The 18,543-nt window shown below is 42.8% G+C and overlaps 1 protein-coding gene across 1 annotated transcript; it reads right to left on the bottom strand.

The window, feature by feature from the left end:
• Nucleotides 1-250: 250 nt before the first annotated feature.
• Nucleotides 251-2,030, bottom strand: LOC134215850 (STING ER exit protein). Its single transcript, XM_062694952.1, has 2 exons — nucleotides 1,794-2,030; nucleotides 251-870 (listed from the first exon to the last, which is right to left on the bottom strand). The coding sequence occupies exons 1-2, from the start codon at nucleotides 1,912-1,914 to the stop codon at nucleotides 326-328; spliced, it is 666 nt and encodes a 221-aa protein (XP_062550936.1). The 5' UTR covers nucleotides 1,915-2,030; the 3' UTR covers nucleotides 251-325.
• Nucleotides 2,031-18,543: the final 16,513 nt, after the last annotated feature.

Genomic DNA, 18,543 nt, shown 5'->3' with positions numbered 1-18,543 from the left:
TGATGACGTGGATCGGCAATCTGATCTTTCAGAACGAGAGTGGATTGAAAGATGTTGCGCTCTGCGTTTGAACATTCTTTGGACAGAACGCGGTGGGTTTGTATGATGCTGTAGCTACAGTCCGGAGAGCTTTTACGCACGTAAATGCGTGAACGCGCGTAAGGTATATGGAATGTGACGCGGACACATGAAACAACTTATAGAGGTTTCCTAAATCATGCCCTAAAATCTATATTCATCTAACTACCTGTTTAAAATCATAATCCAGAAATTAGTTTATTTAGCATATTCAGTATCGTATGTTCCAAATGATATTAAAATCTCATCACGCATCCAGCAACGTTCCTCGAGATTTCTTAGCCGGTGGAGGCTCGCTCTTCTCTTTGATTGCGACCTCGTTCGTTTTGCCGCCCTTTCGTTCCAACTGCTTCTCAATGATTCGGGCATTGTTCGCGTAACTGTCAGCGACCTCCCGGGCCTCGATTTCGTCTTCTTCCTCATCGATGGTGGACACCGTGACGGAGCTGAATTTTCCCATGTTCTTCGTGTGCTTGGTGACCATAACTTTCTTCGGTTCCAATGGTGAAGCTGATGCTACCGGTTTGAACAGTTCGGTGATGGATGTGTCGCTCTTGGATTTTACCAACGCTCGGCGGATTATGAATGTTACTTGGGTGTCGTTAGAATGTCGGTAATAGAGTGGAAGGGCGCATTTTTTGCATTTGAGCCGGTGCTGCTTCTCGATACCCGCTTCTCGACGAATGAATACCGTCTCGCTTGGTTCAGCTGTGATTTTGTTTGCGTGTTTCGCCGAATCAATGACTCGTGCTCCATCCAGTTGCCGAAGGGGAAGTTTCTCCACAATGCAATCTGAAGACGAAATTAATAAATTAAATTTTATTAAAAAAACAAAACAGATCAATCCACCTAGCGTTGGTGGTGCCTTTCTCGCGCATTAAAAAAAATAAGAAAAACACATAAGAGAGGTCGAAATAGCACTTTAGGGGGATAGATTTTACTTTTTCCATCAATTCATATGCATTTGCGTTCATTTGAATGCATTGCTGCAAACTTTGAAAAAAAAAATTTTTTTTTTACGTAGAATTACGTTCTTCGGTTTGGGACCGTCATGAAAAGAGGTCAGGAAGTACGAACCAATAACTCAGCCGTTTTACAACGGATTCTCGAGATTTTGGTATGAGTAGATCAGTAAAGTCTCTAAGATTCAGTATACAATTATTCAATAATATTCTGTAAACAATTGATTCAATGCATTTAACTATTGAAAAATTCAATTTCGCCAGCCAATGTTGAAATTGCACTTCAACAGTAAATTGCCTACATTTCAGCTATTAGCCATCCGCTATTACCATGAACATGCATAACATGTTGATGATCAAATTTAGCATTCACTATCGTACTATACGTAATTCTACGTTCAATTTGCATTCTTATCTTTGATACAATCCTTCACTTTTTCTACAACTCTGCCTAACAGTTGTTTAAATTCTGGTAATAAATTATTTAGTAACTTATTTTAAATGATAATAAAACTTCTATCATTTAGCTTAAGTTACTCCGTTGATCATTACTTCCAAAAGTGCTTTAATTGTGTGTTTATTTGTTTGTGTTTATCATCACATTTTTTGAATACGCGAGAAAGACACTATTATCATAAATAAGTGGAACAATCTGGATTTTCGGGCTACAATATTCGAAAACGCTTAGTTCCTCCACTATTGGGTTAATTATCCGATCACTAATGAAAGTATGGAATGGTCTGCAAAACTTACCTAAAATCAAGCTCATTTGACCACACAGGCAATAGTAAATGTTTAAGGGACCAGTGTCGTTATACTCTTCCTGATCTTTAGAATCGGAGCAGACAATACTTCGTGAAACCACTTTTGGCATCGTTAGCCACTAAGAATTTATATGAAGAAATAAATAGACAATAATAAATCCGGTACTATTATCTCTAGGAGATTGCAGCAAATGCGTTCAACTCTGTTTTACAGTTTGACGTTAAATGCTTTGTTTGGTTTCCATCCGTTTCAATATTGCAAAGTGTTTCATTGGGTTACAATACGTTAGAATAGTCAACCAAGCAAGGACAGAAATCATTTAATTTTGAACGCCACCTATTGGTGTTTACGGACTCATTTCAAGCTCTATCTGGTAAAAGGGCGAATGTCACAAAAGTGAATTCTCTTCATCGACTTCTTCTCTTTTGAGTAAAAGTGACATATGGCCCGTTTATGGCTTGTTTACATATTTGCTAGTTCTAGCGGACAATGCACTATCCGACAATACTAGCGCGATATTAGCACAATGTAAACGCTTGTTAGCCAAGACAATTCCTGTTTACATTATGCTAATATCGCGCTAGTATTGTCAGATAGTGCATTGTCCGCTAGAACTAGCGAATATGTAAACGGGCCATTACATATGATCTAGTTCTAGCGGACAATGCACTATCCGACAATACTAGCGTGATATTAGCACAATGTAAACAGGAATTGTCCTCGCTAATAAGCGTTTACATTATGCTAATTTCGTGCTAGTATTGTCGGATAGTGCATTGTCTGCTAGAACTAGCTCATATGTAAACGGGCCAATAAGCAGATGATTTCTTCGCATATTATCACCTTAGAATGCAAGTTCGCATTGTTTTCTATCTCTCTGAGGTAATAAACCGCAAAGAAATCCGCTGCTAGTCACTTTTATTTAAAAGAGGGGAAGTCGACGAAGAGAATTCTCTCTTGCGACATAAATTAAAATAAATAAATCAAATGAATGATCCGCTACCGTCGCCATCGTTGCGAATAAATTTTCTGCAGAAATTACCTCCCACGACCGCAACCATTATGGCCCGTTTACATATTCGCTGGTCCTAGCGGACAACGTACTATCCGATAATACTAGCGCGATATTAGCGCACTGTAAACAGGAATTGTCATCTGCTAATAGTTAATGGCTAATGTTTACATTATGCTAATTTCGCGCTAGTATTGTCGGATAGTGCATTGTCCGCTAGAACTAGTGAATATGTAAACGGCCCGTTTACATATGAGCTAGTTCTAGCGGACAATGCACTATCCGACAATACTAGCGCAATAATAAGCGTTTCATTTCATTTAGGGGAAATGTTCCGATCTCCATCTCACTGTACATATATCCATCTCATTGCTAAACAAAAAAATACGGCACCAAGTTCGTCGCTTCTTTTTGTCAACATGCGTGCTCACTGCTGAAAAAAAATACAAAAATAATAAACAAACCAAATTCCTTTCCATTGCTTTGTTTTTGATGGGATGGAAATAGGAGCTATGAGATGAAGTGGCGAACCGTTCCCCTATTTAGTCTGCATCTAAACAGATAACACTGAATCAACAATTTGATGCCACAATACACGGTTCGATGCCGCATCTCTCCATCCTCGAATACGCCCCACGCTCGCCAAGTCGTTCTGCACCTGGTCTGCCCATCTCGCTTGCTGCGCTCCACGTCGTCTCGTACCTGCCGGATCGGAAGCGAACACCATCTTTGCAGGGTTGCTGTCCGGCATTCTTGCAACATGCCCTGCCCATCGCACTCTTCCGGCTTTTGCTACCTTCTGGATACTGGGTTCGCCGTAGAGCTGGGCGAGCTCATGGTTCATTCTTCGCCGCCACACACCGTCTTCTTGCACACCGCCAAAGATGGTCCTAAGCACCCGTCTCTCGAATACTCCGAGTGCTTGTAAGTCCTCCTCGAGCATTGTCCATGTTTCATGTCCGTAGAGGACAACCGGTCTTATTGGCGTCTTGTACATGACACATTTGGTACGGTAGCGAATCTTTTTTGACCGCAGTTTTTTTCTGGAGCCCGTAGTAGGCCCGACTTCCACAGATGATGTGCCTTCGTATTTCACGACTGACATTGTTATCGGCCGTTAGCAAGGATCCGAGGTTGACGAATTCCTCGACCACCTCGAAGGTATCCCCGTCTATCGTAACACTGCTTCCCAGGCGGGCCCTGTCGCGTTCGGTTTCGCCCACAAGCATGTACTTTCTTTGACGCATTCACCACCAGTCCAACTTTTGTTACTTCACGTTTCAGGCGGGTGTACAGTTCTGCCACCTTTGCAAATGTTCGGCCGACAATGTCCATGTCATCCGCGAAGCAAATAAATTGACTGGATCTGTTGAATATCGTACGCCGGCTGTTACACCCGGCTCTCCGCATGACACCTTTTTGCACAATGTTGAACAACAGGCACGACAAGTCTATCACCTTGTCTTAGTCCCCGGCGCGATTCGAACGAACTGGAGTGTTCGCCCGAAATCTTCACACAGTTTTGCACACCATCCACCGTTGCTTTGATCAGTCTGGTAAGCTTCCCAGGGAAGCTGTTCTCGTCCATAATTTTCCATAGCTCTACGCGGTCTATACTGTCGGCATAGGCCTTGAAATCAACGAACAGATGGTGCGTTGGGACCTGGTATTCACGGCATTTTTGAAGGATTTGCCGTACAGTAAAGATCTGGTCCGTTGTCGAGCGGCCGTCAACGAAGCCGGCTTGATAACTTCCCACAAACTCGTTCACTAATGGTGACAGACGACGGAAGATGATCTGGGATATCACTTTGTAGGCGGCATTAAGGATGGTGATCGCTCGAAAGTTCTCACACTCCAGCTTGTCGCCTTTCTTGTAGATGGGGCATATAACCCCTTTCTTCCACTCCTCCGGTAGCTGTTCAGTTTCCCAGATTCTGACTATCAATTTGTGCAGGCAAGTGGCTAGCTTTTCCGGGCCCATCTTGATGAGCTCAGCTTCTATACCATCCTTACCAGCTGCTTTATTAGTCTTTAGCTGTTGGATGACATCCTTAACTTCCCTCAAGGTGGGGGCTGGTTGGATTCCATCGTCCGCTGAACTGACGTAGTCATCTCCTCCGCTGCCTTGACTTTCACTGCCTGTACTCTCAGCGCCATAGGGGAGGAGAAGACCACCAGCTGTCATCTAGAGAAAAAGTAGAATCATTGAAATTTCACACGGTGTGGTATAGGAAATGAAGTTTATTTTTGTTATAAAACAAAAATTAAGGACGTTTCTAAAAAAAATCTTGGTTTACCGGGTTAGAATTTTAAAATCACACAAAATAGACATGATATCTCAAAATTTATATTTTTTTGGAATAAGCAGTTAATGCTTAAGATTGTTGAATTTCTAACCCCACAAACTAAAAATTGTTTGACAAAAAAATTTCTATAACTTTCTAGAGACATTTTAATTCTCATTTTCTATATCATGCCATGTCAAGTTTCCAAGGTTCTACTTTTTCTCTAAACTTTTACAGGTGGCAGCACTGATGAAGGAACCTCCCCCATTCAAATGTTCCTCGTAGTGCTGCTTCCACCTTTCGATCACCACACGTTCGTCCGTCAAGATGCTCCCATCCTTATCCCGGCACATTTCGGCTCGCGGCAGGAAGCTTTTGCGGGATGCGTTGAGCTTCTGGTAGAACTTGCGTGTTTCTTGAGAACGGCACAGCCCAAGTAACAATTTCCATGCTTCTTGGATTTATCTAATTCTTATTGCGGACTTATGACAGCAATCACCATAGCTAATTGTTCAGTTTTATTGGCGCTCTTATTGCTATCAATAAACCTCGCATAAATCTGCTTAAAAAGCTTCAAACGTCAAATGCCTATTGACCATATGAATAGATCTATGGTTGTGATAAAGAGCATAATAAATCCAATTTTCAACGCTCGAATAAAGCTTCAATTTTTGGTCATAATGTGGTCAAATGAATTACCCCCATAAGAATGTTTGCATTCCGAAGAGTTTATGACGGTGTTTAATAAAAGCAAAATTTTTCTGATCAAACTCTATGATGGCCATATTGAAAATGGAAATGCATTTCGAAGTCAGTGAAAAATATCACTGAAATTTATGATTAAACCACAGAGAAACAGACGTCTCACTCAACATATGTTCCATCGTTCCATTTTTTAACGGTTTATTTAACTTTTTGTAGGTGGTCAATCGGCCACCGATGGCGCTTTCATCGATTTTGCTTGTGTTTGACGTTTGCACACTACCGCCATCTGGTTGCCGCTTGGCCACTCACCAGGAGTTTAGCATTGGGCGACAAAGTTTTCGTGACGATGATTTTGATTGCATTTTGTTCTAAATGAGACGTCTGTTTCTCTGTGATTAAACGTTATTTTCACCGCGTATCATGCTTTTTATGACAAATAATTTTATTTACCAATAATTTAGGCAAAAGTATTAATCAATCTTGGATAATGTGGTAATAAATATTTTCAATTTATTTCCCTGAAGTACGTTATATTGGCGGCGCGTGGTGTTCAACATTATTTTTTCACCAGCTTTGACCATGAAATCGGACGCGCACCTCATTTTCAATGGCAGTAAATCGAAAAACAAACCTGAAAGAAAATATTATTTTGTTATCATCATAATTTTCATCGACAGTCCATTTTGTTATTATTTATCTTCAAAGTTTTGTTTCCCTTTTTTCAAAGCAACATTCTGACAGCTGCCGCATTCCCTTTTTGCAAGTGCGTTGCGTTGCGTTGCGTTGCGTTGCGTTGTAACGGAGTATTTCGTAGATTGCATACTGATAGTTGTCATGTATATTCTTTACCTTTCTTACCCCAATTGCTTATGGATTTCCATTTGGGATTCAATGGAAATCCAATTGGGGGTCCAAAATGATAAAACATGAAAGCTATCATTGCCGGCCACGCCCATCTTCTCCGTTACTAGGAAAGGAAAGGAAATGATGATATGACATCTACTTAACGAGAGGCCAGCGACTCACCGACGCCCTCATAGATGTCAAGGAATTGGATGGTGGGTAAGGTATGTGGTTTAGGAGTATCATTATAAGCAAATGATAGAAAATTTGTGGAAATACGTTGGGAGTGACTTTGCTAAGAAATTTATGTCACTCCATTATCCTTGCCGACGATTTTCCTCGGATGGGGCGAAGGTATTAGCCTTGCCCTGGCTAATAGCCTAGGTTTAAGCGCCTTTGCTCGCTCTCTGAAACGAAAAAAGAGCAAAAAGAAATTAAATTCCCCTTCCCCCCTGATATGATAATGATTTTGATCAACAAATGAATTCTAAATGGATGAATAAATGATCAAACGGCTGCAAACAAGCCTCTATTGTCGTAGCAGAAGCAAGCCCGCCTCAATACTACAGGCAGAAGCACATGTTTGTGATTCAAACGCGATCGACTGTTGTTCAATTTCGATACACACCGGCAGCCGAATTACAGTGAAGTAGCAAAGGAAATCTCCACTACGCAAAAATTAGGTTATATTAGTAATCACGGAAATAAACGATTATGTGATATCTTACTCTAGCAGCACAATTCACGTTGATTTGGTTGAAATAACTCATGTATGACCAAATTTAGTCGTATGTGAGTATAATAGACTGATTTACAACATGTGTGTTGCTCGGGTATACTATTTCTGGCATCCGGTCAATCTCTTTCGTGTTTTCTTTGAGAAAGGGCATAACTGCCCCCTCTACGGTGCAGCGATAAAACCAACACAGAAAAACGGTACAGGACAATCAGTCCGTAACGGCAGTAACTGTACATTAATAGAAATAGAAATGTTAAGAAATAGAAATGTTTAAGTATAAGTTTAAGTTTAAGTTAAGTATAAGAAATAGAAATGTTTAAGTATAAGTCCCCAGCAAATACAAGATCGCATATCATAGCGCGCAAGTTTACGAAACGGAGGCCATAAATGTATACTTCGTATGCAATTGAATAGAAGTTCGACCTTAAATCGTCTCCACCCCGCACATCCACCGCCAGCATGCACGATCTTGTGTCGGTCGCGTATTTCCACTTTTTATTAAAATTCTGTTTGAAAAACTGCAGTAGAAAACAAATTGGAAAGAGCTCACCGTGATCCTATTCCGAGAAACCTGTTTGGCCGTTTGTAATTGGATAATTCATCGTTTTCCGACTTCAACCTTCTTCAACCGGAACAACAAATTTGTCTTGATAAGATTTAATTCTTTCCTGAACCCTTGCATATCCTCCTTTACAAAAGATGTTCGGCGTCAGCTCCGTATTTGAAACAGCGTAATGAGGCGAGTAGTGCATTATTACACCAAAGCTCCAAAGTAAACTCGTTCAACATTCCATAATTCCAAAGTTTCACAAATATCTTTCACACTTTCACACACTTCAATGCAGATACTCGACTTAACTTAATTGTAATTTGAATTTGAAGAAACTGATAATTTGGGAGAAAATCACTAGGAAATAAAAAGTACGTCAACTTTCGGCAAAGGTAACTGTGATCCTCCTGCCGCCTTCCCTTTTTGCAAGTGGTTCAAAAAGGGTTTCTAAATGCTCTTATAATAGGTTTATAGTGGTTTTCTAGAGAGGGCCACTTAGCCATATCTTACTCTTATAGTGGTCATCAGAAGGTTGTCGTATATTATTGGGTTTTATTATTAGATCTTATAAGTTGATCTTGAAAACCATTCCTAGAGCGGAATAAAACTTTAAATGTTACTTGGGAGCTCCTCGCACTCCGCTTCTTCCAGGCGGCGTTTCTTCTCCTGAAAAAGGCGGGTCTGCTGTCTCCGCTTCCGTCTATACCGTTCCACGTTCTGCCTGGTACCTTGCTGCAGCGCGACCGCCCGTGCTGCGTCCTTCTCCTCCAGAATCTGTCTACACTCTTCGTCGAACAAATCGTTCCGTCGACTTCGTCCCATATACCCGGCGTTGTTCTCCGCTGCGTCGTTAATGGCTGCTTTGACTGTATTCCAGCAGTCCTCAAGAGGGGTCCCATCGAGCTCACCCTCTTCCGGCAACGCTGCCTCGAGATGCTGCGCGTATGCAGTGGCGACATCAGGTTTCTTCAGTCGCTCTAGTATAACCGTTCACGTTTACCGAGTTTAATTAATCGGCGGCTTTAGCGCCACTCTCAACGAGAGACCACCGGTCACGTTTTATTTGCCCGACTTTTTGAGACTGTTTGCCTCAGGGAAAACCCTAGAACGGTTATTAAGCGAAATTGGCAAAATCTCTCAAGCGCAAGATAAATCTCCTCCCATTCATTCACCGCAAGACCTTAGGGACCGCAAAAGGTTTCCATACAACCAAGAAATAACGTGTTTTGGTTACCGAAATTAGTGAGTCGTTTATTTGAGAAACTGACGTTAAACGTAATTAAACTAAATCACCATCACTTTACTTCTAGAATAGTTTATTCATGCTGGACGTTTTTCAACGGAAATGGAAACATAAGAGCAAACATGGCCATGTAACTAAGCTCTAACACGTACCTGCGCAGGTTTTTGATGATCGATGGGGCCCGACGAACTCCGACGAATCTGGCAGCATCTGGCTCGAGAAAACCTCGACGATGGCGGTGATGCGATGGCTGCGCTACGTCCAACACGAATTTATTTTAGTATTAAGTTAAATCGCTCACATAATTGAGTATAATTACCTTTTTTCGTAGTAGTAGATTTAATAAAAAAATCAAGCAGAATTTTTGCGATACAACGGACCTCAGTCCACTAAACAAAGAAAGAAACACAAAACGTTTAACACCACTTATCATTTTTATAAACTCACTCACTAATGTTACCTTTAAATTGTACTTCAAATCACACAAGATATTCTCAAAGCGTAAGTATCTCTAATCGCGTACTTCTGCTTTCCAGCCGATCTTCTAGCGAAATGATCGAGCGGATGAAATAGCTACGCCAAGAAACTGTGCTCAAATTTGAACCCTATTCAAGTATTTTAAAAGACTACTCTGTAACTATTCTTCAGGAGAATGCATTATTTGAAAATCGCGCCAAATTATTTGCATGACGCCGAGAAGGATGGCGAATTTAAACCGCTTATTTTAAATTTAGCGCCATGCTATAAAAGCAGAACTTTTATAACATGTTCCATGTACGCGAGTTGAGCACAGAGATAGCTCGATTTTATCAATTTACGAATAATTAATTAACAACAACAAAAACGTGAAACGTTACACTAGGTCGTACCGCGGTGGTCGTCGGTACCGAACATTGTTGATGACGGATAGTTTTGGGCGCAGTTTAACCATCACCAGATAGTGGTCAGAGTCGATGTTAGCGCCTCGATATGTCCTGACGTCGATAATGTCGGAGAAGTGCCGTCCATCAATCAGAACGTGGTCGATTTGTGATTCTGTCTGCAGTGGTGATCTCCAGGTGTACCGATACGGGAGGCTGTGTTGGAGTAGGTGCTGCTAATGGCCTATTCTTGGAGGCAGCGAAATCAATTAGTCGTAGGCCGTTTTCGTTCGTCAGCCGGTGAGCGCTGAACTTTCCAATAGTCGGTCTAAACTCCTCCTCTTGGCCAACTTGAGCGTTCAAATCTCCTATGATGATTTTAACGTCGTGGATTGGGCAGCTATCGTACTCACGTTCCAGCTGCGCATAGAATGCGTCCTTATCATCATCAGTGCTTCCGGAGTGTGGGTTATGGACGTTGATTATGCTGAAGTTGAAGAACCGGCCTTTGATCATCAACCTGCACATTCTCTCGTTGATCGACCACCACCCGATCACGCGCCTTTGCATGTCGCCCATCACTATGAAAGCTGTTCCCAGCTCGTGTGTGTTGCCGCAGCTCTGGTAGATGGTATGATTCCCTCTAAACGTTCGCACCATTGATCCCTTCCAACAAACCTTGAGCACATCGGCGAGTATGCGTGTGCTCCCGATGAAGTTGAGAGATTTGCAGTTCCACGAACCGAGTTTCCAATCGCTAGTCCCTTTTCGTCGCAGTGGTCTTCGTCGATGGTTCCGTTCCGTACTCTCTTGTTGACTGTTCGTTGCGTGAGTTTTTTTTGGCTGGCTTGCAGGGCCTGACACCAAACCCCCTAAATTTCCGGAGGACCATTCCTCCTTATTTCCGGTGGACCATGGTGCACAGTTTCACTTAGAGTCTCTCGCTGGCACTCGGACGATGATCAGCCGCCCCTAACATGGAGAACAGACGCTGTTGTGAGCCGATCCTGACATGGAGAACAGACGCTCAATAAGATTTGCACCTCCGGAGAGGAGCAAACCCCCGCTTCCCTGACAGCATACGACCATAGTTCCCACCGGGGTTGGTTACCCGATCTTCCCTAAGGTTGCTCGTATCCCGGCCAGCGCCGCGGGGAGGTAGGGATAGGAGCTGCTGGGTAAGAGACTAAGGACCGCGAGATGGGGTCTATTTTATTCCTTCAGGTACGCGAAGTACCAATAGTACGCTTTACCCAGCATTTGCCGTGCCAATGCTCCTTCAGCAGATATGTTTGTTATAGTTTCCGACGGGTTTATATGATATTGCCTCATGCCCCATATCACGAATAAAGTTGAGTAAATCGTGAAAAACTAAAACTAAGATTTAGAATTTCGCATGGGTCGTGCACAACGCGCATTTTCGCCTTCTATGCAGGACAACGTCTGCCGGGTCAAGTATACATATAGTTTAGTTATAAATAAACACACTGGAGTCGGTCTTCAAGCGGAGGATACCTGTAGCGTAAATTAAAACATTGTATAAAACCGCGTAAATCCCAAAACACGCCTAAAAAGCGCATAAATCTTGAAATCCTGGTAGAAAAAAAAAACGATAAAAAGCGATCCGCGTAAAAAAACGCGGATCGAATAATCCGAGGAAATAAAATTGTATCGAGAAATGGCTAAGATATTAACGCATAGCCTATCATATTTTTGTGACGTTCAATGATTTTTCGCAATCGTAACGTGTACCCCAAAATAGAAGACACAGACGTAGTTCCACGCCAAAATAATCAAATAATCCCGGAAGGTGAAAAGACATACGGAAAGCCATGGAAAAGGCGTTCATCGGGTTCATCGTCTCTAGCAAGCGCCTTCTTCTTCCTATTGGCATGACATCCCCCACTGAGACATTGTCGCTTCGCTGCTTACCCAAGTAACCAAAAGTTCCTTTAAGAGTACGTTTTTCGCTTAATCAGCTTCACAGAGCTGCTTAAGCGAAAAACGCACTCTTAAAGGAACTTTTGGTTACTTGGGTAGTGTTCATTCAGCACTTCCACAATTATTAACCTCGAGGTTTCATTTTCAAATTCGTATATCATGAGGCTAAAACGATTATACAAAAGATATTTTAGTTACTAGATAAAGATTGTCGCTGTCGTCGCTGTCCGGAACATCTTTTGCTGGCGAGGATAGGGGAGCTAAATGTCAAAGAAGGAAAATCCATACGATTTGACAGGTATGTACCACACATGTTTCGGACAGCAGAACAAAGGAAACCGAAGCGACAATCTTTATCTAGTAACTAAAATATCTTTTGATTATACCTACTTTCATACCCATGGAAGTGGAGACAATTTACAAACAGAAAGTTGCTTAGACCGGCATTTGGAATCGGATCCAGCCACCCTCAGCATGGTCTTGCTTTATAGTCGCGCATCTTACCGCTAGGCTAAGGAGAGCTAGCAAGCGTAATTTGGGTGAATAATAATAAAGCAGCAGGACTCAAGTAGTACTAATTTTGCGTAAACAATTCCATTATTAATCAGCCACCATCCACGCACAATCTTCATGAGTTATTCTTTCACTGCAGCATGTAGGCGGATATAGCTGCCATCTGTACCTACCCACTACTCCTAATTGATTGGAATGCGTTGGCGGCAAGAGAAATGCGTTTGCTTGCGCTTTTCGTATTTCCCGATGAATGAATCGTTCGGGGACGCACTTATAGCGCCAAGTGAGTAAACCGAACAGGAAGTTGTAGCAGTACAATGCAAGAAACTCCATCCATACGAATAGCAAAGTTGTAAATACAAGCTTACTAGTGGACGAGTCCGTTTTGTGGTCGCTCACAAACACATATGCGCGTGTGTTCGAGTCTGTTCATATGCATGGGAATACGTGGGTGAAGGAAAATATTTTTACCACCCACTGGCACTGCTCTATACTGGAAAATGGTTCTGCAAGCGAGAGGAACATGATCGGAGAGTTAAAACTGTCGGCTACTGCGAGAGAATGTGATCAGAGATTGTGCAGTTTCCCGACCAGCAAACATTAGCAAATTTATAAAATTTGTCTAATTCGTTGGGGTTCTTCAAAACCGCACCGAGCGCCTTTTTGTCTTGTGATAATTTGTTTGCACAAGGAAAACGGAACTTTATTCGTAGGGGAAGAGGCCCCAAAACGCCCCCCGAGGCAAAACGCCTTTTGTGGTTTCCCTCATATTTACCGTCATTAAGATGTCCGTAACAAAACTAGATCTAGAATTATGTAGGTTAGGCGAAAACAGTTTCAAAATAGTTTATGGGAAGATCGGAAAAACCGAAAATTTGCACGTTTTTACGACACATCTAATATTTTGGCGAGGCAAAACGCCCTAGTGCCACTAACCTACAAAGTACTTGCGTCTCCACGGACTATCCATACTAGAATGCTGATTCGCCGACGCGTGGTACTTTGTTCCCTAGGAGCTGCCAGTTTCCCGGCAACAGAATATCACCACTTTTTTGAAATGTGAATATTATCAATATGATTGAGATTTTTGACAATTTCTGAATGGCATCAACTAGCTATCTTGTTTAACTGATGCATAATGTAAAAATACCCGTGAATAGCGTTACAAATAAGACAATAGAGCAGTGTTTGCTTAGCTAGGGCATATTGCCCCCCCTTCCCCTATTAATTTATTCGAACATTTTTTGTAGGATATTCTTTGTTTTGAGCTTGAAGGAAATTTTGTAATTGATGGTCTTTTAGATCTGCATAGCATAGCATAGTTACGATGTACTTCGTAGATTGGGCACTAGTGGTACTCTACGAAAAATTTAGTATTTTTTTATTGGCGCTTGGTGCGCTTTAGCAGAATTCCCGTCTGCTGAGGGTGTAAAGCTTCAACGCAATTTTTTCTAGACGTTCACCAGGAACTAAGAATTTCGCGCAATGACGCAGACCACAAGTCACAACGTACTTTTACTTCAAGTGAACGCATTTGGATTCTGAAAATGAATCTATTTTACTCCCAGTCGTTGAGGATAATGAAACACTGCATTTAATTTTTGATAAAGCTGCTAGATTAGCACTTAATTTGAATAATCAAAATCGTCATCGGTGACATGAGCGCTCAGCTAGGAAGGGAGGAAATGTACAGACCGGTCATCGGACCGTATAGTCTGCATACCACATCGAACGAAAACGGTCAACGATGCATAAACTTTGCAGCCTCCCGCGGAATGGTAGTCCGAAGCACTTTCTTCCCCCGCAAGAATATTCACAAGCCACATGGAAATCTACCACATGGAGCTACTGTACCGCGTTAAAACGCACGAAAGTTTTATGAGAAGTTAAACCGTTCACGTAAGGGCCATGTGCCACAGCCCGATATGTGTATTTAAGAACATAAACGGAAACCTTCTTACAAACGAGCGTGAGGTGATCCAAAGGTGGCGGCAGTACTACGAAGAGCACCTGAATGGTGATGTGGCAGATAACGGTAGCGGTATGGTAATGACCCTAGGAGCACGTGCTCAGGATATACGACCTCAGGTTTCGAATCTCTAGGAAATCCAGGAGGAGATCGGCCGGCTGAAACATAACAAAGCCCCTGGGGTTGATCAACTACCAGGAGAGCTGTTTAACCTTTTGTCTGTGCTCTGGGGTCAATATTACCCCAGGCCACTTTGAGTGGCTGCCATTTTTTTAGTTTTCAACCGTAGTTTGGTAGTTTAGTAAAACTCGCCGAGATCTGTCTCCTAGGTGCAAATTCGCTTGAAAAATCTTGAAAATATGCGCTACAGTGTACTTTTATCAAAAAACCCAGATTAATCCACCTAGCGTTGGTGGTGCCTTTCTCGCATTTAGTTAAGACACCAACCTTATATGGGGTTTATATGGTCCGATGTACCATTTTCTTCATAACTTTTAAACGGATTGACCGATCGTGATGAAATTCAATAGTGATCAACAAGGCTTTGTCCCCTGTCGAATGAAACTTGTTGCGAGAAAATCGTCAACTTTTCGTATAGTAGTCCTTAACCGATTTTCTCGCAACAAGTTTCATTCGACAGGGGACAAAGCCTTGTTGATCACTATTGAATTTCATCACGATCGGTCAATCCGTTTAAAAGTTATGAAGAAAATGGTACATCGGACCATAAAAAACCCCATATAAGGTTGGTGTCTTAACTAAATGCGAGAAAGGCACAAATCGAACTGATTGCTCATTTCGATTGGAGAAAAAATATTTCCAATGTTAGAGTTAGAAGGAACATCTGAATTTTCCAGCTTGCTTCTATTTGTTTCCGCGCTTTGGCAGGACGGTCTTGAAACATTGGGCCTCATTGCGCTTCTCTTTTCGTCAGCTCTTTCGTATTACAGTTTGCATGGTTTGCTCGTTTCGAGTCGTGGTGCGTGTGGTGATAGCGATTAAGTTGAAAAAAATAAAATAAATTAAAGTCGAAAAAGTATTTAAATGTACTGAAAAAGCTAAGAAAGAAGTACAAGGCACTTATTATAAATCTTTGCATTAGCATTGAGCATTTCGCACAAATTCGTAGGTGGTACAAGCCAAGACTATTGTATGAGAGTAGAATCACTTTCATCCGTTACCACAGATATTGATTTGGGACTAATCGCTATCTCTTAGATGGAAGCAATGCACTCTCCAATAGTCGTGATCTGTCCTGGCCACGTCCTTGCGAATGCTGAGGAAGGGGAAGGATGGTTAGTTGGACACCTACTTAAGAAAGATGCAGAGAACTCTACGACCTCTCATAGGTGCCACGGGAGGTTTTTGGATTGTTAGTGTTGAAGGTTTAACAGTAGGAATCGTTCTGGTAGAACGAGAAACACAGAAAGAACTAAGATAGAAATACAAAGTAGGAAAGGAACGAGCCTGGAATTGAACCCACGACCTCCTGCTTATAAGGCAGAAGCGGTAGCCACTAGACCACCGAACTCGTCAGCACTTATTATAAATCTTTGCATATCACAAATTCTTTAACATGTGATGTAAGCAAGCTTTGAAAGCTCAATGCAAATTCTGGCAATTCGCCAAAAAGTAGGCAATTATATTGCACCTAATGAACGTGAAGGCATTCATGGTAAAATATGGCAACAAGGTATGAATGGCACGAATGGAGTGTTAACCCATCACTACCGGACCATGTCTCATATGTCTATAGATATGAGTAAAATGGTAGAAACAATTGGAAATTTTGGCCGATGTGTTTAGGCGCATCAACGGCGAGACCTGCACCTGGGCCGAAACTTCCATATCATAGTGCCCGTTCCTGGGTCAGGACCTACAGGAGTAGGTCCGAGCAGCGGTGGACCTATAGGAATAGGTCCGTGTTCCCGGTGGCAGTAGTAGGCAGCGGGTGGCACCGCCCCCTGCTGGTCGAAATGCCGCCGGAGGAAGCAGTTCCCGATGACAATCAAGTCAGAGAGCGGGTAGAACTGCTCTCTACTTTGATTGTCGTTCGGAGGTAGCGGCAATCGCTCCGATTAGGAGCGGTGGTGGGATCGGTCACGACAGTGCGTAATGCCACTCCTTGTTTCTTAGAAAGAAGTGGAGAATTCAGAGCATTCAGAGACTTCCCCTTCGGCTTGTTTTCATTAATGCTCATTACTGAGCGTGGGTTTTCCCAGAACGGTGTCCTTGCAGGATTAACACCGCTTGTTGGAGTTTTACTTCCGCAAAAGGGTCCAACGTAGACCGAAGGCACGGGTTCAAGCAAAGATCGTAACGGCATCAGAAGGTACAAATAGCGCTGAGAAGTACTGTTGAAATTATAGTACACACATACATCATTTTTATTCGAGAACCAAGAGATGAACTAGTAACATTGATATTACTCCATCAATTCAATTCAGCAATTCAGAAAACCCACAGTCCCCCCCAGACCAAGTTTTTGGCTACGCCACTGCATGGTACTTAATGTAACTAAATGCTTCATAATGTCATTTGGTCGGAAGCAATCGCTATGAAGCATGGCTATTATTTATACAATACGGAACTACTGTTAAAGATTTCGGAGTATTGTTATATCGTGGCAAGGCAATAGATGTTACGAAGAGTTCGGTTTCCATGATTCTTGTGAAGTTAACAAGAATAGAATTAAGATTATTTTGTGTTAGATTTTAATTATTCTGCATAATTTTTAGTGTTAAGTTTGTCATTGGGGTGCTTTTAGCCTGTTGACTGTATGCAATAAATAAATAAATTTAAATACCTTAAGCCAATAGTTGTTTGTGGCAACTTGGAATAAGATAAAGCTTTATGTCAAATGTCGAGTTTTGTGCCTTCGACCAGATCTTCACTCTTGGCATGTTCATCATTAAAAATGGCTGCTAGGGTGGGCCTGGTCAACTGGAACGCGTGCTCGCTAAAGAGCAAAACAATTGATCTGAAGGATTTCCTTGAGGACAAGGAAATAGACGTGGCGTTCATCACCGAAACGCACCTAAAACCGGAGGTGAACGTCAACATCCCGGACTTCCGCATAGTGCGACTCGACCGGCCGACCAGGGGAGACGGTGTGGCTATCGCTCTTCGCTACAACTTCAACTGTCGTCTGCTTCCAAGCTTCCAGCCCAGTGTCATCGAGGCCATCGGTGTCGAAATCACCACTTCGGTCGGCACAATCGCGCTCATCGCGGCGTTCTGTCCAACGCAAGCCAAAGCCGGCGATGGATCATCGGCTGCCCTTCGGAGGGACATCGTCAAGCTGACGCGGAGGCAAGGCCAGTATATCATTGCCGGCGACTTGAATGCCAAACATCAAGCCTGGGGCAACAGTCGCGGCAGTCGAAACGGCACCATCTGGAGCAACGACATGGAGGAAGGCCACTACACGATCTTGAGCCCGGATTCCCCCACTCGGCTGAGTCGGTCCGGTGTACACGCAACCCTCGACCTCTACATAACAAACCTGAGTCACCACGTCTCGCAGCCGGTCGTCTACCAGGAGCTCAGTTCGGATCACTATCCGGTGGTGGCGGAACTGGGCTCCTCGGTCAATCGGCACCGGCATGGCAGCGGTTCCAGGAGTGCGTCGATAATACCGTCGATTACGAGGTGCGTCCGGAGACGTCGGAAAGTATCGACCGCCAGTTTCGCGCTATCGAGGAGGCGATCACGGCGGCCCGGGAGCAACATGTACCGACGGCTCGGCAGGTAAGCAACTCCTTAAACATCGATACACTCACCAAAGATTTGATTCGATTGCGGAATGTCACTCGCAGGCAGTTTCAGCGTACTGGACTGCCTGAACTTAAGGCACGCTGCAATCGAATCACAAAAATTATCCAGGCCAGAATGGTGGACCTCAAAAATAACGATTTCTCAAATAAGATCCGCACTCTCCCAGATTATGCTTAGCCGTTCTGTAAAATGACCAAAATACTAAAATCCAAGCCTCGGCTCATTCCACCTTTGATCCCACTAGACAATAATGGCTCTAAGAATCGCTTGATAACTCCTGCAGAGAAGGTCGCTGAAA

The sequence above is a fragment of the Armigeres subalbatus genome, chromosome 2 (genome assembly GCF_024139115.2).
Source record: "Armigeres subalbatus isolate Guangzhou_Male chromosome 2, GZ_Asu_2, whole genome shotgun sequence".
Lineage (NCBI taxonomy): Eukaryota > Metazoa > Arthropoda > Insecta > Diptera > Culicidae > Armigeres > Armigeres subalbatus.
Note: the sequence above shows the minus strand (reverse complement) of the source record. Positions and strands in the feature narration are given on the sequence as shown.

What these genes read in the sequence shown, in the direction of transcription:
- LOC134215850 (XM_062694952.1), bottom strand. Translation starts at nt 1,914, where the DNA reads ATGCCAAAAGTGGTTTCACGAAGTATTGTCTGCTCCGATTCTAAAGAT. An exon ending in TCAAATGAGCTTGATTTTAG is followed by an intron (nt 871 to 1,793) that starts GTAAGTTTTGCA and finishes TTTCGTCTTCAG; the next exon opens with ATTGCATTGTGGAGAAACTT.